This window comes from Mastacembelus armatus, chromosome 12 (genome assembly GCF_900324485.2).
Source record: "Mastacembelus armatus chromosome 12, fMasArm1.2, whole genome shotgun sequence".
Taxonomy (NCBI): domain Eukaryota; kingdom Metazoa; phylum Chordata; class Actinopteri; order Synbranchiformes; family Mastacembelidae; genus Mastacembelus; species Mastacembelus armatus.
Window position 1 is genome coordinate 16,349,220 of NC_046644.1, and position 20,438 is coordinate 16,369,657.

The following is a 20,438-nucleotide window of genomic DNA, read 5'->3' on the forward strand; positions in this document are numbered from 1 at the left end:
CTCTTAAACCCCTTAACTACTTCCTGCATGTTTAAACCCACACAGACCTGAGACGAGAGGAAGAGAGATGAATGTAATGAAACAAAAAGGAGAGTGTGCAGAGGTTGAACGGCAGGAACGGGGAGTGAGACCTTGAGGCTCTCTATGTAGCACTCTGGAACAAGATGAGAGAAGATAGACGAGTGTGTGCACACACACACACCCACAACTCTAAATCACATTTAGAAGTAGGGCAGCAAGCTCAAAACCCTGCAGCACTTTCCTCAATCATTATCCAACAAACGATACTATAATACAATACGCAGTCTTTATCTGCCTGCAGATTTTAAGAAGGAACTCTCCCAGACACGCAACTTGTTTATATACAAGACACATGTTTATATAGTAATATGAAAAATATGTTTCTGGAAAAATGCAGAATTTGTATGACTACAAACCTTGTGCCTTTTTCATTTCTGAATAGCAAACTAGGGAAAACCGTTAATTTCTACATCTCTACCAAACTTTGAGGCCAGCCCAAACCTAAAGAGTTGAGAAAGACATGTTCTGCAACAAAACTAGTTGCCAAGGAGACATGAGGAGCGGCATGAAATCTGTGGTTAATTCAGATCTGCAGAATAATAGTGAGAGGGACTGAGGGTACAACAGTACCATTCATCAAAAGGCGAGCTGAGGCAAACCATGCAATTGAACAAATCTAATCATTCTGTTGGGACAATCAGGATGAGTGAATCAAATTTGTAAATTTACAGATCAGGGAATTAATTTAGTGAAGTACAGATGCAGTGACCGGCAAGAAGAAGCAGAGCAGGGACAAGTTAACAGTTCTCACGACAGTTTGATTTGTTGCTTCAGCCTACATACTGCACACAGAACCCTCTGAGGAAAATGATGGTAACTATAAACGTGATCATTGCCCACAGTGTTCATAAATCTTAAGTAAGTATTTTACTAATCAAACACAGGAAAGAAGTACAAGGTGAAAGGAATTTACAAACTGCATGTTATCGATGGCATCCTTGCACAGCTACAGCAGGCCAAACCAAATGCCAAACCAAACCGTAAACCAGCAAATGGAAAATGCCGCAATCTATTGGCAGGACTGTGTCAAGACAGGTGTTGATTCATCACTGTGGTCACTGTGGAAGCTGAAGTTTGTATTGCAGTTGTACTGGATTACATCATGCTGCAAAATGCTCCTGGTGTCTCGTCTACCTTTCCTACATATACAGGACATTCTGGCCTACATAACTCTCATACAGTAATCCACGCAAACAGGACACAAGCAACCTGATGCGAGTTCAATCACATGCACATATGCAGGTGCAGACACACCCATGCTCACACATCCACTTCCTGGTCTATTGTCTTTAGCTGTGTTTGTACATATTATCAACTGAAGGATGTGTAGCAGGCAACTAATACAACCAAAGGATACAGAAAACCATAGAGTTATAACTACCACAACTTTGTGTGCAGAGGCTGCAGAGAGCTGTGGTCAGGGAATGTCTGTAAAGAAAATCAGCCTTCAGGCTCTGCAGCAGGATTGAGTTCATGGCTTTAGAAATGACTTTTCTTAGGGTGGAGCTTGTTTTGGGTGTGTGTGAGGAGATCAGAGTATATATGACTTGACTAATTGTAGTACTGAAAGACACAGCGTAGCCTTAGGCCAGATGATAAAAGCAGAAGCCCATTTGTTTGTGTGCAGCATGATGTAGTGGAAGCAGAGACCACTCACAACCTGTCTGTCCATCCATGTGAGTAAAAGACCTGCTGTTCTGTCATATGTTTACTCACAATACACACCAGTGGAAAAGGCAGTAGCAAAAAATAAAAACACAGTAAAGCTGTAACTCAAGTGCACAGACTTCACAATGACCACATGCACATTTACCAAGTTTCCATGAACACATACTGTGTATGCAGCAAATGGATTTAGGGTGAATTTTGCTGTTCAGTTTCCAGTTTGACCAAAGCAGATGTGTATAGAAGAATATTTTTATGCAGTGATGATGGACTGGGCCTTTTATAAAATGACTTTAAAAAAAAAAGGGACTGCTGTTATCTCTGGGATTGAAAAAAACAAAAATGTTAACTGCACCCGTTCAGAGCTGAGATCACATCTAATCCAGTACACATATAGGTCACCTACTATGCTCTTGGTCATCTGCCATTAAGCTTACATGAATACAAAGTGAAAACAATGCCCCATATTATGTGTCAAGCCCCCCTAAATACAGCATATCCTACATTCACATATGTGAGTGAATGAAGAACAACAACCAAGCAACTGCCCCCCCACTTTGCTATTGAGCTGGACTTAGGAGGTGTTCTCATTTTCCTCCTGGTTTTATGGGACATGCAGGATGTGTAAATGTTATGCAAACAAGCAATTCACCTACCTGATACCTGGTATTTGGTAGGTTAACTTGGATTCTGAGTTCTGATCAGTGTTTAATCAAACTAACATTTTAGGCTGAGAGTGGTGCACTACACACACACATGCATGATCATAGTGTATACAATATTATCACTAATCTGTGTCTTTTGTGTGTTGCTGCCTTTAAGCAGGAGTCAGCATTTGTCGTACCTAGCTTTAAAAACCTGACCATAAAGAATTACAAGAAATATGAAAGAATATTTCTCTGGTGGAAATTGCTTATATTAGCTGCTGCCAAATCAACTGACTCCTGATGTATGAATGAGTGACAGGTGCAGACATGAGCAGGAAGAAGAGAAACAAGATGGCTAATTAAACAGACATGATTTGATGCCATAATCATGACTGATGATTTGGCAAAAAACTCATGGGTTTGTGTTGACAGAATCCTTGGCTCAGTCTACAGTTGGAGAACGCCAATATTTGTATTCCAGTATTTATTTATAATCATGTAGGCTAAGTATACCATTAGCATTCTCTGCAGTTTGAGGAAAGTCTGAAGTACAGCAAGCCCAAAAGGACACAAAGCAATGTAAAAAATTCTGTTGCACACACTGATAGGTTACGCTCCAGCAGATCCCTGTGAACCTGGTTAAGGAATAAGTGGGTATAGAAATGGATGGATGGATGGATGGACACTGATAGGTCTGGGTTGCCTGTTTTCCCACTATATCCCTCTTGAGAGACCAGGCATCTGCTCCTGACTGAGCCATGACTGTTCAGTGAGCTCTTACAAGACCAGCACAGACGCAATGGACCTATATTAAACTGACAGGAACCAAAAATATAAGGTTTCTCCCATAAAAGACAGATCTTCTCAGGAGATGTTCCAAACAGACATGGGACCAAATGCAAAAAGAAGGGAGCCATGTAATTTGCAGGGAGACTTTTGGCAGTCTGAGGAATGGGGCTGCATCCTGACGGACATGTGAAGAAGGATTAAAATCCCATTAGAGTTGATCAAAATTCAAAGGGAAGCATGCATAGCCTGCCCTCAGCCTAAAAAATCTATTCCTGTCAGCGCTGAGTATAGAGATGGGCTAAATGGAGACAGTCTATTTTGGTAGGAGAGTGAGGGGATGGAAAGAAAACAAGTAGAGGGAGCAGGGTTGGAAAGGAGGGAGTAAAAGAAAAAGGACTGACACAAACATAGACATGGGTGAGGTGGCAACAATAGTCTTTAACTTGTTTCCTTTTGTGCAGACAGTTGCCTCCTGTAAACAGTGTGGTTCTTTCCCAAGGAACTTCTAGTATCTAGACATGTCCTTTTCTGAAGCAGTAAGCTGTGCATGACTACACCAAATCTGCCCATGAGGATGCAACAACACCAGCTTTTGTCATTCAGCCTTGTTAATAAGTTGAGGTTGTTTAAAAGCAAAGCAGACTTACCACCATGGAGCATACACACATTCATACAAACACACGTATGAAAGCGCTCGCACACCGCTGGGATAGTTTCTGTGCCACTGGTCAAACTGAATGAAACAAGTTCTTATAAACTAAAACAGCAGGGCCAGTCAGCCATAATGGGAGAAGGTTGAACAAAAAGCTACTCTGAAAAGATCCACAGGATACAAAATTGTGTCTTTATATTTTCCCACTGTGGGAATGGCAGGTGTGTGGGTTTGTAAAACAACCGAAGACTCAACCAGCACAGTGCCTCTGCTCTGACAAAGCCAGATTCCATGCCCAGAAATGATCAGGATTTGTTCTCTGCTCTCGCTCTCGACTCATGTTTGCTCCCGTTTTCTCACATCAGCTGAGACTAAAGCGATTAGCTGAGGGAGATGAAACGACTATGGCTCTGCCAGCCACCACGCAACCTCTCCTGATTCCAGGACTTCCTCCCAAGTCTTTCTCCAAATGCCATTCCTCACTCTCTTTAATCACACTCAGCTCCGGTGTCTCTCTGCACAGTCCCTTGCCTAAAGAGTTGTGCTTTTAAATTAAAGACAAGGCCTTTGGTTTTGTGAAAAGCAATGAGGGGTAGTCAGGAAGGCCAGTCAATATTCATCTAATTACATTTGACTTGGCAGCCACGCCTGCGCCCGTATTTGCATTCACCTAGTGTAGGCACAATGTGGCAGGGTTCACCCAAAAAAGAAGTGGTTGGCACAGAAATACGGTTTAAAACCAGAAGTGGTACAAACATCAGGTGCATCAGTAAGATGTACAATATAAGGAGACCATATCACAACACAAGGTAAAACAAGCTCATTTGCTTAAATATCCACCACACTTTACTGTTAATACTTAAGCTTCTCCAGCTGCAGTAGAAGAAACCACCCTGAGAAGAGCGAAATGAGTGAAAACGGGCCAGTGACATGTCACAGAGCAGTGATATATCATGTGTTGCACTGTACAACCCTTTAGCTCTGCACAATGTCTGTGGTCGAAGTTTAATAGTTAATTGCTGTAGTCTATATTAGTGTCAGTTTCACGCTTATATGGTAATTGGTCCGTTAATCACAATCAGAAGAACCTACTTTCTTAAATATATATATATCATATATATGTGGCAGATGTCTTCATTTCCCACTAGACAACCTACTTTGATAGATTGGATGAGAGATCCTGCTTCTTTCATTAATCATTCAAAAACAACGTTATTCTGTTGAAAAGGCTGAGCAATACAACCTTAATACACTAACTCATTCATAATTGATTCAAGGCTATTTCTAGACTTCCAGGGAATCAAATATACAGGCAGACAACAACCAACATGTATGCATCCACATGTCAGCAAACAGTTTTTTCCTGCCTATACATGCTCCTGTTTGATATTCTGCCTCAGTCTGCAGTAGACCATCACAATGATCATATTTACAACATTATTGATCTGTCGGTCTGGGAATCACGTGAACTAACAGGAGCAATCTGCACACTCAGCTCATTCACACAAGCTCACAGATCATAAACAGCTTATAGCTTTGTTTTTGCTCTTCAGACACTTCTATAGATAATTTTTCTTTCAGCCAGGATCCTCTGATTTTAAACACAGACACTGTCACCCACAGACCCACAGTACAGAACTACTAACGCTTCAGAAAACAATTCCTGATTCCCCAAAATCTTAAAAAGTTGGAATATTGTGCCTCAAAATTCATGAATTTTTCAGAATATAAAATGCACATTATGGCTTTTTAGTACCTCTAAAATGAAATCACACATTTCATTTCCTCCATATTCAATGAGCCACAGTTAAGAGCCTTGTCATGTCTGAACTAAACTAGTTCAGTGAGTCACACTTAGATTACAGAACCACCCAGGCCGTCTGGTACAGCTCCATGTTAGTTTCTGGAGGAAAAAGCAGGCCTGCTGGGACAATGAGAGAATAAAATGATTACATGATCCCCATTGCAACAGTTCTGATACTGAGCATTATGGGGGGGGGGGAGCAGCAAGCGTGACTATAAGATGAATGAGAAAAGAGTGAATGTAGGGCTAAAAATGGAAAACCAATGATTGTGAAGTTCTAATAGACTATGCGGTCAACAGAGCACAATAATAATCTACAGCCAGCGAAGGGCCAATGTGCTGTTCAACAAGCCGTCCTCTGCTTTCCCCTTCTAAAAATTCATCCCTGCTTCTCTTTCCCCACATCAGAAGTCATGACCCGCTGTCCAGCCCCTTACATGCGTCACTACATTCATGATACAAATTTCATCTGACAGCAGCACAGTCTTTGTATTGTTTGTGAGATTAGTGTGGTATTGTAAAGATAGTTTCTGTCTTCCATCGGAGAACAATGACCACAGGATGGAAGATGAACGTGCACGTGTGTGCGCTTCTGGTTAAACACACTTCATGATACGTTTTTGTCTTACCCTGATTCTCCTCATGGCTGCCACGATCTCCATCCGACTGTTGGGCCTCGGCACGTCAAGACTCCCCACATACTGCAGCAAACCATCACACACAAGAAAACACCAGTCAGGGATCTTGACCTGCACAGTACAGCTGCACATTTACCCTTTCATAAACGCACGTGACAAACTCAGTGATATCATGCATTAAATGCCACTTATTCTAAAACGAGGAGCGCTGGTTGCCAGATTTCAATAAAGGTTGGTTTAAAGGAGTTATGCTTCATTATTAAGCTCTCAGTGGCTTCTATTTGTTTGAACTTGAGTCCATGTAATTAAGTGGCTCTTGGATGCTGTTTTTGTTGTTACTATTATTTTGTTTACTGTAAATTGCTTGAAGCTTTAAATGAGTATCACATTCGTTTGCTAATATTTACAGCATCTCAGTGATTAGTCTTCATATACTGAGAATGTTTAGAAAATGCCAGATAATATGTATAAGAATAAACAGACAGGATGAACATGCAGCGTAATGCAGGCACAATAAGATGGAAGATGCAAACACAAGCAGTGTGTGACAGAACTTTGGACCAGTAACTCATTGTTTTAATGCTTTCTACCACTGTGCTGTTTATGGTTCAACCCTGAATGAATACCTGGAACTATTAGTCCACTGGCAGCAAAATAAAATACAAACATTTTGACACAGTCATTGTTCAGGGACAAATACTAAACATCTGCTGCTTTAAACTTCAAAATGTGAGGATGTGACGCTTTTTGTTTTCTAACAGAAGATTTAATGAAGACAACAATCAGTAAAAACGACACCAAGTTGCAGCCTTGTTGTGAAGCGTCACTAAAACTATTGTTCAGCTGCTCTGAGAGAACAGTTCAGTGATGTGGGAAACCTGGAAATAGACGCAGTTCAGTTTAGTTTGGAGCATCACGAACATTTATCATCCAATTGTGAATGAAAATCTCTTCGCTACTACATTTGCACCATGAAACTACACGTGTGTGTTTCAGGACACTGCCATGTGTTCAAACTTCACGATGGACCCCAGCTCCAGTGCACCTGCTCCGAAACAAGGCACCATAACACGGATTGCGCAAAACAAGCAGGAACTGTCTTTTTTATTTCACCTTGGCTTGGAAATAAATCCCGTGTTGATAAGCCTCCTCATTGTGGAGCGGCACCCTCGAGTCCGCCACATCGTCCACCAGGTTGTACCTGTTCCTGGCAGGCATCACGGACCCCGACACGGAAAACAGTTTAACAACTAAACGCGCAAATGTCGACAGGGGTAGAAACGCTGCGATCCCATGTGCGTGTGCAGCAGGGCTCCGAGTGGGAGTTCCCAGTGGAAACGCAGTCCATTGTTGCTGCTTTGAGCTTCAAAGGTCCCCAGTCCTCAAAAGAGGCAGATTTGGGCGCCCCCTGTTCCTGTGTCGATCCACTAGGGAGGATTTCCTTCCAGTGATCGTTCTCCTAAAAACGCAGCAGAACAGTCTGTTTGCAGAGCCGCAGCGCGCAATCCCGCGTAAAGAAGCGGCGTTTCTGTCCGCAGGTGATATTGTCTGCTCACACAGTCTGCCTGATTATTTTATACGGTCCTGGTGGCGGTGGCAGCGCTGCGCCCGGCTCCCTCCCGCCCTCCACAAAGCACAATGCGAGTCCCTCACTGGAGCAAAGTTCCCAGGCGTGATGCAACCCGGAGCTGGGCGCAAAGCCAACACACAAGTTAGTCCTCCCCTCTGTAGGTGAACCTAAGACTTTACATATATGCCAATTAGGATCAAGTCACTAAAAATAGGAATAGAAACTACACAAAGTAGATAAACCAGTTAAATTAACTCCATGTTATCCAATATTACATTAAACCTACCTCCGTAATGAGTACCTTTGCTAGTTTAAGCATAATTAGTTTTAAGTACTTTTTTTTTAAATCCAAGGCCTCTAGGCTTCTTGTTTTTACTTTTTGGCACTACTGTTTTTATTTGATTCAGGTATCTGAGTATTTTTGTACCACTCTTGGTCCTGTCCTATACCATTCCCTCAATAAAAAGCTAGTTTTGATCTTCTGTCTCTCCAGGCTACGTTATTTCTGATTGCCTCATGCAGTGGCTGTACTGTTCAGCTTCAGGCTATTTCTCAGCACATGAAAGACATTTTACACAATCAGGAAGCTGATCAAAACACTACTTCGCCCTCATTTGGTTGTTTTCATCATCCTTGTTTTCCCAATGAGTCTATAAGAAGAGTTCAATAAACAGCCATTACAACCTGCATGACAGATCATTTGGACAGCTGCAACATGCCATCTCTGTTTAGACAATAAATGGCTGTTTGCTGGTCATAAAGTGGAACCGATGAAATGATGAAGCGTTGATTCATGTGATGTCCAGCCTCAACCTCCAGGTTGTTGTCATGTCATTGCAGCTGATGGGAAAAACATTAAACAAGATGTGGCTGGTCAATAATACGCCTTTGTGGAGAACTTTAGTCCATAAAAGTGAAGTTGTAATGACAAATTAAATATTAGGTTGAAGTTTAAATGGGAGGAAGACAATAATGTAATAGTGCCCTCTGTTGGTTGCTCACTCTAAACATGTTTTAAAATAAATAGTGCATATTAAAAGACGTCTGTCTATACTCATCTACCCTGCACTTGAGAAGCAGCAGATTTGCTTACACCATATTAATCCTTGAAGATCAAATTAATTAAGTTGAGCAAAAGGCCAAAAATAAATCCCACTAATATGCACTCGAAGGGTGAGATGTTAAGATGGAAAAATAAAAAGCTTTACAGGTGAGAGAAAAATGCCTCCAGCCAACAGAAAGGCAGGGTAATGCAGACATAATACAGGCTTAATTAAATGGTGAAAGGTGGTCATCACTGACTGAATAATTCATTCTCCCATGGGTTATATGCTGCACTATTTCGTGTGAAGTAGTTGTCAAGTCCCAGAATGTAATTATGATTCTTTCCCAAAGTGCTGAAGTTTTCCATTAAGGCCAACTGCACTGACGTTACAACTAGTGTGCATTAGTCATAAAGATTAGGCTAAAACATGGAAGTGGGTTTGAAAGCATGAAGAATTTGCATCTTTGCACCAGAAAATGGAAACCTTAAATGGGCTTTGATATCAGACTGTATGACTATTCTGAGAAGTTCATTGTAATGTTTAAGTATTGAACACAGGATCATTCGTATTTGCCTTCTTGTCTATAAAATTTGATTTTCACTGTTTTGTGATCTACAGGTCACAGAAACAACCTCAGACATGAAAACCAGATGCAGTGAATGCAAACCTCAATTAAATCAGACTGTTTACAGCTGTAAAAGATCCTTTTCACAGCAGAACAAAGGAATGCATCTTTTGACCTAAATAAATCAAGAAACTATGTGACACAGTATATCAAAAACATGAAAAATCGAAACCCTGGGCAGTCGGTTTCTGTGATGAGACTGACATTTTATTTATTCATTTTTTTTACTCAGCACTCATGACCTGAAATCCTCTTCCAGATGTTCTTTGATCATCAGTGAAAAAACAAAATGAAAGAAAATTCTTGACACCAAAAAGTTTCAACCTTTAAGAGGATTGTGAAAGGTGCTTAGAGATGCGTCACTTGGTGTTCCTGTATGCTGGCTGATATGTCAGAAATATGGACGTTTTTTTAAATTAGTAATCCTATGCACGATAAAAACATTGGAATTTCATATTATTATTGAACACAGTTCCTCTGCAGCCTTCACATTTTGTATTCTGGATTTTGACAAAAGTAGTAGTAGTAAAACTGGTGAATTTAAACAGTAGTACGAGTGGTGTACTCCCTAAAAATACAAATAAATGATGAGAGTAATCATGGACAAGGTTTCAAGTACTATTAAGTCACATCCAGTGTTTCATATGTGCAGACCAAAAAATATTGAAAGCACACCACTAAAAAGCCCTTTCTCTGAAGTAGCTTAATGACAATTACAAACACAGAGCTTCACATTATGTTGAATGCTAATAGGTGGTATTCATAAGCTATGAAAGGGATGACTCTGATGTGCACGTTTTCAAAGAAACATAGGACAACAAACAAAGACAGATCAGCACACAAATCACAGGTGCTTTGGTTTTAAAAGCCACATTATATTAAGTCTCTGACCAACCAAAAAAAAGACTTTGGAAGAAAATTGTTCAGTGTGAAATTTACATGATGTGATGTAGAAACTTGAAATCAACTGGCTATGCTGTGTAGACAATACGTGCCATTTCAGTGAAGCAAAACACATAGTGTCATGTAACAGTAATATCTGCACATTCATATATGCAAAACATAATAAACCAAGACTCTGGTAGTAGCAAGTTTGTTTAATTTGCAACAAATTAGGATGCACATCACAACACACATTATTCACATATCCCTTACAGCAAAAGACACACTCAACAACTGTCAGAACCGTCACTGCAATAAAATGAAAAATGAATGGCTGTGGAAACAAAGTTGAGTTTTTGAGTGTTTTTTTCTTCACGCAGCCTCACACAAGCTTATAACTGTAGCATATCGCTGGTGTGTATGCAGTGTTTCACCACTTTTGAGCACTGTTTGTGCACATTTTAAATGCTTTTCAAATGGCTCAAATGATAGAGTAATGTCAAAGAGTCATGCTTATGCTAGTTGCCAAACACTTATGACCTATGAACACACTATCAACTATGCTGTGCATTAATTATGATACCTGAGAGCTGGAGGTTAAGTGTGAATAATCCACCCAGTTACTGTACCGACCATCCAGCAAGGTAGAACAGCTGTAGGGGGTACGTGTAAACAATGAGTCCCAAAGCATCCTTATCACAGATGACAACAGAGGCAAGGCAACAAAACAACACAAACACAAACCGCTGCTGACCACTGCTTACCTCATTTGAGTGACAAAGACAAACCATGGCTCTGATGATAGTGTGGGATACAGACCAATTAGTCCCTGAATCAAAACACTTGCTCTCATTAAAATTTCATGGGTTTTTGGTAACATACTCACTAAGACTCATAATAAACACTGCAGATATTCAGTAATAGATTAAGCTATGAAAAACAAAGTTACAACATTTTAAAAGGGAGAGTTAAAGTAAGCACATAATCCAGTTTTTCATTACATAATGTATGTAACCACAAACACAGGCTCCTTGTACACAAAGGCCCATATGTAAACAAGCTGACCCATGCATTGAAAGCTTTTAATGAAATCTCCCCTTTTATCCATGCTACCAACATTTCATTGAAGGAATGCTTCACTGAAACAAATTAATATATGAGAGCATAAAACAAAACACACCACAAAAATAAACAGTCTCTCTTTGGGTATACCAGATACATTCCGTATTCAAAATGCCTTTGTATGTTTCTAGACGCATTCAGGCTGCAGTTCAGAGTTGTATATGCACACTGGGTGTGATTACACCAAAACCAATTTGCATTTGTACTTCAGACATGTCATTTACATGATGCACCTCTCAGACACATTGAGTGGGCTTTTCCAGAGTGAGTCCAATGATCTATTAGAGCCATATATATTTGTTTTAGGATGAACACCCAAAAGCAGTCCATTAAGTTTGATTATTATTATTATTATTATTATTATTTGTAAAATCAAGCAAATTTCTTTCAGCAGGGAAAAAAAGAATCTTTAGAGATACTCAAGGACTTGGCCAGTGTTTCGATAACAACAAGGCCTTTACAATAGTTCTGCGTGTGAAAAATATTACACATTCATACTTTCACATACATTTACTGCTTGGGGCAGGCTATTCAAATTAATAACAGACAATCCATGCTCTGCAAAACCCACTACCCCAAACTTTGCCATAACAATGAGATCAAAGCTATGAAATGCTGCTATCAATAACTGGCATGTGCTGCCAAGCACAGAATGACCCACATGGCCCCTGTATTATTTGACCTATCTTTACCCACTGTGCTCTTTAAGTCAGACAACTCTGAAGTCAGAGTTAATAACCTGAAGTCAATTATGTACATTTGACAATCACAATAATTTCTATTCAGATTTCCCGAAAGGCTATTAGGCTACAGATGTACCTCACCCTTTTCCTGCAAAAATATGTTTTTCAACCAAGAGCAGCAATGCACAACAAAGGGAAACAACTAAGAAATATAAACTATAAGAAGAATTAAAACAATCTCTATATATATGTAAAGTCTGTGAGAGTTCTTATTTAAACACTAGGTATCTAATAATGGACTGAATCCAACATCAATCTGTTTAGATACTATTAGTCCAGGACTTAATGCAGCAGTTAGAGTAAATAAATAAACCAGGACCATTGTTATGTAGTGACAGAAATATTACTGGACTGAGGGAAGGGGGATGAAAAGGAAGGATGGACAGAGGTCATTGGGAAAACTGAGAACTGAAAAGAAGAGGAAGACGAGGATAGCGAAGCAGATGCCTCACTCTGGAGCCCCATTTGTCGTTCCTGTCATCCTCTCTTCATCCCCCTGTTTCTGATGCTGCAGTCTGGCGTAAGTCACCGCATCACCCCTGAGAGACAAAGAGGAGGAAGAAAAGATGCAAAAGGAGGAGGGTAATAAAAAGTTATGACAGGGGAGAGGTGAGTTGAAACAAAGAAAAAGCAGGTATGACAGCAGAAGGGGAAATTATTAACTGCCAGGTTAATACACAGCTGACCTTGTCAAAAGTTAATTTGCATGAATGTAGAGGCTGATTAGGAGTGTTAGGACTCCCCAGCACAAAATAAAAACCTTGATTAAAATGCATTTAATATGCAAGTCTGTTTTAATATGACATTTAGAAAAGTGTTTGAGTGAGTGAGAATGAGACATCAAGGGATAGGAGTAATTACGCATTGTCTGTATTGTACTTTCATTCAAACACGTACTGAAAGATTCTATAAAATAGTTTTTCTCAGTGCTTTATGAGTATTATTTATTATATAACATCATCAAATGTTAACAATAACAAATAGACATCTTACTTTTTGCCTAATGAAGCAAGGCCATACAGAACTCCTGTAGCAAAGGCAATGGCATTTCCAAACAAGGTTGTAAAGGAGAAACTCAAGAACACAGGAAACAGAGCCATCCTGAAAATCAACAACAAGCATAGACACAACCAACATGATACAAAAACAAGTCAGTAAATCATATCAGGCACACACTGTAGATCAAAAGAACCACATCCCCTAAAGCGTGTTCGCTGTCTTATGTATTGTTAATAATCAGAAATTCAAAAAAAATTTTTCATAAAGTAAAGCACAGTTCTCCAGTGACATAAATCATGTACAATGTATAGTTGTTCTCACCCACAGTAGAAGAAGGCTTTCTGCCAGGGTTTGAGTTTGTCTGCACGGGCTGCTACTGCATTAGCAAACTCTATGAACTGGCAGCAGAAAGGGACTTCACACAAGAAGAGCACAAAGGCATTCAACCTTGAACCAAGAGGAGAGGACACAAACACAGCAGTGGATTATTTGGTGCGCTTCCATCCTAAAGACTACACAGCTGTGGCTCCAACAGTGGAGGTCTGGAGGATTTTTAATAAAGCAGCTAAACATTTCAGCTCTAAAAGGCTCAAGTGAATCTGGTGTGAAGAAAACAAGCAGCCAATAGTCTCAATTACAGTTTTTATTTATCAGTATTTTTGAATTCTGTCTAAACGTGTGATGCAGCTTTTACGCCAGGCAGAACAACAAAACACAGGTGGCTTAGTTGGGGCATGTACTAAAATACCACACTTAAAATTCCAAGAAAATCAGTGCAGTCTTGTGCACATTGTGTTCATGGCAGGAACTGTTCCACATCTCCATCATTTGAACACAAGGTATGGCTAAATCAAACTACTGCTTGCCATCAATGTATGATAATACTGTAGTGCAATGTAAACAAACTGTCAATGATCAAGCTGGGTATGATAACACTAGAAACATGGACCTGAGCTTAAATGAATGAACAAATATCTGATGATAGAATAGAGCTCTTCTTCTATCTAAATAAATTGGTTTGTAGTGTGTTTCTTGTTTGCTCCTGTGTACCAGCAACACAGATGTCGTTACACAGCAGCGTAAATGAGCTTATTTATTGCATGCATACATTAAAGTAAGATTAAAGACTTACACCATCCACACTCCAGCAGCAATGTTTAAAGGGTTCACAGTGACACAGTTCCACACTCCTGCGACAGCACAGGCTGTAAACATAAAGCACTGATCACTTCAAAGAGTCAGGTATGAGACAGATATATACAGTTAAAAGATAGCTTCCCCAATCACCAGATCAAACAACTGCTATTTTTCCATTAGTGAAGAAATATCCAAAGAGCACCATCTTTATTTTCACATTCAATTCACAACATATCACAAGCATTTTTATGTACCAGTGGTGATCAATCAGAATTTATAACTGTGTTATTTTACAGGACACATTGTTGGACAGCCGGTCCAAATGCTAAAACATATAGTGTTTGAAAACATCCACTTATCAGCCCACACTAACACAAATAGGTGCTAAGTATGAGCTTGTGTATAGAAAAAGTCAAAACAACACAGCAGGCTGAAAAGCTAAAGTGAAAAAAGAGAGTAAGTTTGTCTGGTGTCTCTGTGAACAGCCAGGCCAGACATGCCCACAGTGTCACAAAGAAGCACGGTGCATATCCTCCAGCCTCCTTAATAATACAGAGCCCATTGAATATGCAGTGCTCCTGGTGGTTAACGTGATCCAGCCACTGTGGCTCTGGTGTCACTGTGAAGGAGGGAAGGGAGGCAATGGGGGCTGACAATACCTGCTGGGAACATAATGTTGATTCAGGAATAACAAGCTGTTATGGAATAAGTGGCTGGTGCAGTGAGGGCACAAAGGGCTGAGACACAGCTTTTGTGTGGCCTGGCCAAACAAGTGAGCTGACGTGTATAAACAATCAAAAACAACGATTTTCTCAAAGCAAACTGATACCACGTCTATCTAGTCTCAGCTCCTGCCTCCATGATACCACAGAGCTAAAGACACAATAAACAATAACAGGCATGCTGACAAGTCAATACACAAACTTCCCCTCACAATGTCACAGCTGTATTCATTCCACAAACATGGCAGGTTTCTGTAGGCTGACTGTTTATTTCCTTAACACACACAACAGACTAGAGTCTGACAGGTGCGTTACTTACATATTCCTCCTAAAACCCCAGCTATTTTGCAGAGCCATCGGTACCACCATGTCATGCCATCATCATCCGGGCCGGTTTTAGTGGACGCTGCAGTCTCCTCAGTGTTCATTGTGATTTGGTAGCTGGTATCTAGCTAAAGCCAATACTCACAGGTGTTTACCTACTGCGACACAGTAAAACCAGATATGATTTAAATGTCTTCAGTAACTTCTACCTCCCCTTTCCTTTGTTCGTGTTGGGAGCAGCTGTTTTCCACACAGCCTCCCCCGTCAGTCTCTACCAGCTAACCGGCTAGCTCATGCTAAAATACACCGCCGCAAGGAGCCGATATCACCGCTGCGTCCGCCCTCAGGACTCTAGCGGGTTTACACATGAACAAACGCTGTCACGAAATCCCTTTCTACTCGTTTATAACTATACAACATCCACCGAGTTTGTTTGGGTCCAACTAGCTGCTCCGTTGCCTTTCCACAGGGGCGCGGTGCATTGTGGGAGGAGGGCGTTCATGTGCGTCAGGGTTTGTTTACATGTGTGGCATCAAGAGATGTTGTTTGTGATGGATATCTTCTTACATTTATTCATTGCTCTTATCACCTATAGATGAAATCAGCGCAGCTACACTTCTCTTTACTTCATATATTTTAATATGAATAAAAATGATGAGGTGTCAGGTGTGACCTGGGAGTGCTACAGGCCTTTCATTCATTATCAGTAAAGGTCGTGTTTATTTTTCTGAGTAATAACATGTGAAGATTATCCAACAGCCTTCAAAGTCTGGAGCCCCAAACAAACTGTAATGTTATCAGATTGTGCATATCAGAAATACACATCTGCGTGATATTGTTGGTTAAAAAATGTAAGAAGTATTAAGAAATAGCTTTATACTTCTCTAATCTCAGCAGAAAATGTTATTGGTTGGTAATGAGCAAAAGGCTGTTTTATTAATTTATTTATTTTTACCAATTATGAACTTTATAAAATTTTAAAAGTTATTACTTAAACATAATTAATGAAACTACTACTAACACAAAATAAATAAATTAAAAAAAAATTGATTTGTATGAAAATGTAAAATAGTGTAAGAGATTAAAAAAATACTGTTTAATGTTGCACAATAATGTTAATAACATTTAATTTCCATTTCAATTAGAAACAAATGTAGTGCAAGTTCAGAAAAATGTTAAATTCCTTATTTTTTCCCTCTAGACATTTGGAAGAGTCATGATTCTGAAAATAGCCTCATTCCCATGTTGTAATGTTATGCTGTTAAACAACGTTCTGAATTTTCTAACTACCAGACTACCAGTTACATGTTTTTGGAAAAAACAAAGCTTGACTCTGTGACTCAAATATAATGGTAATACATAAGAAGCACACTGGTGGCTACACTGGGTTGGATGATCCAAACTAAATATATCAAACATCTATCATTGTCAACTTCAAAACAAAGTGATATATATTTCCCCAGTATATATTTTAGTGCTGAATTTGATCTGATTTCACCAGCATCCCTCACATCAAAACAAAACGGAGAACAGTCTTTTTTCATTATGAAATATCTATTCATCACCTATTCACACATTTATATCCAACATATTCTTCCCAATTCACTCATATATGAGATCCTTGCAGGGAAATGCATAGCATAGATTGTGTTTCCTCTGTGGTTTTCTGTTTAAGTGCCTGCTGCAAAGACAGAGTGACCTTTTCCAGATTGTTGACAGAAACAACAGAAGAAAAAAAGGGACCAAGGTTCAGTCTGCTGCAGGGCAACTGTATTTGTGTTTAAGGAGAGGTAGATAATTGTGACTAAGTCAACTGCAGCCAGACTCAAAGTCTTTAAATGACCAGCCCTAATACTGGAGTAACACTGCCTCACTCTGACAGCAGTGTGGACTGTAGTGGCCTTAGAGTCCTCCGGCTGGTCCTCCTCTCCTCCAATACTGGGGCTAGTTTCATCTTCCTCATGGGTGTGCGGCACAGCATGTCGTCAAGGGTCTGCTGAGTCACCTGACCGGCTCGTTCGAGCTGAGTCACTATCTGTTCCGCTTTCATCATGTGTGGCTGGCCCTCACTCTGCAAACGCAGCAAATCCACCTGAAATAGGTCACAAGGGCCCAGATTTAAGTATGCAGGAATAAAGAAAAAAATATTATATTAAAATATAAGTAGTTTCTGTATCACTGAGCAAAGAGTAAAGTGTTTGACATACCACCTCTTGGGAAAATTCAGGCTTTTTTACAAAAGGAGGGCTTTTAGTCAACATGGCTGCAGACAGGATGGAAGTGGCATCTGTTATTTCTCCTGACAGCAATGATATTATCACCTAAACCATAATTAAAAAAAGCATATACATAACCGAAGAACAACAGACACACATTGTTTATGCTATAGTTGTGGTATATTATGCATCCTTACTTTCAGATTTTGGCATAATCTGCTGTCTGTGCTCAGAATCTGTGAATACAATGACTGTGCCTTTCTGATGTCACCCTAGAACAACAGAAGAATAAAGAACCGTTATTGATGGTAAATAAATACTCACCACCTTTCTACATGAATGGAGGTTATACAAAAAGGTATAACTAACCTGCCTAAGTGCTAATGCCACTGCAAAGCAGAAAGCATGTCTGGGGATGAAATGTCCTTTGGCCTGTTTCTCTTCTATCAGAGCTGTGCAGATCTTGAAAGACTCCACTGTGTTCTGACCGACATAACACAGGACATCAATTCACCAATAAATCCTAAAACCTGAGCTCCCCACAAATGTGAGATTTTATTAAAATTGTGGATCAGTTCATTTAAATGTTACCATTTTATAGCAGGTTCCAGTTGCCAGTATTAGTGTGTCTTTGTTGAATGCCACACCTTGGAGTCTCATGGTTCTTAGTACCTCCAGAGCATCTGCGACAGGTAAAATCTGTAATATTAGACATGTGATACTAACTTTGGAAAAATAAAACACTAGGAGATTAACATGTCCCTTACTTTCATAAGAGCCTTTTGTGAATAACATGTCTATGGTGATGTTAAAGGAGGTTGCATCGTTGAAAAATCCTTTCATATCCTGTTCAGACAAGTGAGAGAAAACATGTCAGTCAGTCTATACTACTTTAACACAATTTAAGGAACTGTAATTAGTCAGAAGATGATTCACCTTATCTGTAATTGTAGCAGCAGCTGTCTCCTCCAGACCCAGCTCATAGCACAGTCTCATGAAAAGAGGACCAAACTTAAACTCCCCATACAGCAGGTTTCTGTTCTCTGCATGATACCTTGTCAACACAAAGTAAAGGATCAGATGAGATAGCTTGAAGCATACACTGGAGACATTTTTGTTTTGTTCTGTAAGCTGCATTTGTTTGTGTCATACCAAACTTTCAATAAAGGATTTAGTGTACCTATAAATGGCATCTCTGGCTATCATTACGTCATCTGCAGTCTGGCACAGGTGAAGGAGAAGCTTCAGCTCATCTCTCAGTATCAGCTCATTTCTTTGGAGCTTCTGACTAAAAAGCTCAAAATAATTTCCTATAAAATTAGGTGAAAAATATCAGCCTTTATGTATCATGTATATATCATGTCATTAAACAATTCACTGACGCTCAGTGCCAGTGTCAAGAACTACTTTACCGTTTGATCCTTTGACAAGGTGAGCCACAGCAAGCTTCCTTTGCTGAAAGTCTTGAAGTTTGATAATGTCTTCTGACAACAGGTGCCTCTTAGCTGGAGAGGAGACAATCTTTAAGATCTAACTAAATAAGCAGTGGTGGAACAATTGTTCACATCCATGAATTATCTTAAAGTAGCAATGCAACCATGTAAAAACACTCAACTACAAGTTTTGTTAAAAATCCTACTTAATAAAAGTGCAGCGATATTTTCATTAAATTGATGAAAGAGTGCAGATTATCCAGAAAAATGCCCCCTGACTGAAGCAATATCATATATCATAACATCATCACATGAATATTGAAAAGCTGCAACAATTTTAATTATCAATAGGTCAAGAAATGCTTTGACTGTATAAACATAACATAGAAATATTGTAATGAAAAAGTCCACTGTAATCCTGAATCCCAGTTTAATTTATTAATATGCCTTTTGTTGGCTGACTAGATCTCAAATCGCCCAAATCCTCATCTGACTATCACAGAAAAGTCGTAAAACCTGCAAATAATCACAGGTGTCAGAAAACCGGCTGCTACATGTGACTTTTTGACATTTGAAATGCATCAGTGATGAGGGCCCAACATACAGTTTTTTCCAAAAGTCCAGTCAAAACGCAGGTAACCGGGGTTTTGGTGTTACACCAACAGGAATACTATTTTGACAACCATAAAAATGCAACTGCACAACAACTTAGTGCACATGCGGGTTATTGAACACACACGGCGCTAATGCAGCTGCTCTCTGTAAACCAGGCGGTTTTAATGGACAGCTGTGTTTCAGACAGGACACATGTTGGCGACTTTTATTTGTCTTACCTCCCAAGCAGCTTTCAATCCAACCTGGCTGTAAACTACCTAAAAACCCTCCTTTACATGGCTCCTGCAGCAACAACCGACAGCATTTACCAAACCGCTGCAGCGCCATCTTGCCCCCTGACTGGACCATGTCATTGAAAACACAGGGGAGTCTATTGGGACATATCGTGCATTTTTACAACGCCACTTCCTGCCCGGATTTGTCCACCACATTTTTATAATACATTGATACTCTTTACGTACTGTCATCGAAGTACCACAGCGTATTTAGCTTTTTTTAAAAAAAAATCTTATAAATGTGCAATTTAACTTTGGCTGTTGGTATCTTCCAAAATGGCAGTAGCCGGTGACAGTGTGCAGGCGTCCTGTAACTTTTACATAATTAATGTCACCGTCATTTATTTTTGCTCCGTCAACAAACTGCATTGCGTTTTGTGTTTTGTGTTTTCTTTTCCAGAAATATGAGATGGATTTTATTTATTTACCACAGGAAATAAAACGCTGTTCTTA

At 39.8% G+C, this 20,438-nt stretch overlaps 3 protein-coding genes across 3 annotated transcripts in view; all 3 read right to left on the minus strand.

Moving 5' to 3' along the window:
* Positions 1–7,894, minus strand: part of LOC113125069 (carboxyl-terminal PDZ ligand of neuronal nitric oxide synthase protein) — a 34,777-nt gene extending 26,883 nt beyond the window's left edge. Inside the window, exons 1-2 of the mRNA XM_026298348.1 lie at positions 7,390–7,894; positions 6,268–6,339 (exon numbers count right to left, since the gene is read on the minus strand). Coding sequence (XP_026154133.1) covers positions 6,268–6,339; positions 7,390–7,494 — 177 coding nt within the window. The 5' untranslated portion in view covers positions 7,495–7,894. The remainder of the gene's footprint in view (positions 1–6,267; positions 6,340–7,389) is intronic.
* A 2,705-nt stretch (positions 7,895–10,599) lies between these two features.
* Positions 10,600–15,930, minus strand: cacfd1 (calcium channel flower domain containing 1). Its single transcript, XM_026298282.2, has 5 exons — positions 15,442–15,930; positions 14,396–14,468; positions 13,585–13,710; positions 13,258–13,365; positions 10,600–12,803 (listed from the first exon to the last, which is right to left on the minus strand). The coding sequence occupies exons 1-5, from the start codon at positions 15,548–15,550 to the stop codon at positions 12,713–12,715; spliced, it is 507 nt and encodes a 168-aa protein (XP_026154067.1). The 5' UTR covers positions 15,551–15,930; the 3' UTR covers positions 10,600–12,712.
* Positions 15,931–16,556: 626 nt separating this feature from the next.
* ptcd2 (pentatricopeptide repeat domain 2) lies at positions 16,557–20,058 on the minus strand. Its single transcript, XM_026297571.1, has 10 exons — positions 19,929–20,058; positions 19,075–19,167; positions 18,843–18,972; positions 18,599–18,716; positions 18,430–18,508; positions 18,254–18,345; positions 18,032–18,145; positions 17,860–17,934; positions 17,654–17,767; positions 16,557–17,538 (listed from the first exon to the last, which is right to left on the minus strand). Exons 1-10 carry the CDS (start codon positions 20,056–20,058, stop codon positions 17,317–17,319), a joined length of 1,167 nt encoding a protein of 388 aa, XP_026153356.1. The 3' UTR covers positions 16,557–17,316.
* Positions 20,059–20,438: the final 380 nt, after the last annotated feature.

What these genes read in the sequence shown, in the direction of transcription:
- cacfd1 (XM_026298282.2), bottom strand. Translation starts at nt 15,550, where the DNA reads ATGAACACTGAGGAGACTGCAGCGTCCACTAAAACCGGCCCGGATGAT. An exon ending in AAAGCCTTCTTCTACTGTGG is followed by an intron (nt 13,366 to 13,584) that starts GTGAGAACAACT and finishes GTTGATTTTCAG; the next exon opens with GATGGCTCTGTTTCCTGTGT. An exon ending in CTTGCTTCATTAGGCAAAAA is followed by an intron (nt 12,804 to 13,257) that starts GTAAGATGTCTA and finishes TTTGTCTCTCAG; the next exon opens with GGGTGATGCGGTGACTTACG.
- ptcd2 (XM_026297571.1), bottom strand. Translation starts at nt 20,058, where the DNA reads ATGGTCCAGTCAGGGGGCAAGATGGCGCTGCAGCGGTTTGGTAAATGC. An exon ending in CCTTGTCAAAGGATCAAACG is followed by an intron (nt 18,973 to 19,074) that starts GTAAAGTAGTTC and finishes CTAATTTTATAG; the next exon opens with GAAATTATTTTGAGCTTTTT. An exon ending in GATTATGCCAAAATCTGAAA is followed by an intron (nt 17,768 to 17,859) that starts GTAAGGATGCAT and finishes ATTATGGTTTAG; the next exon opens with GTGATAATATCATTGCTGTC.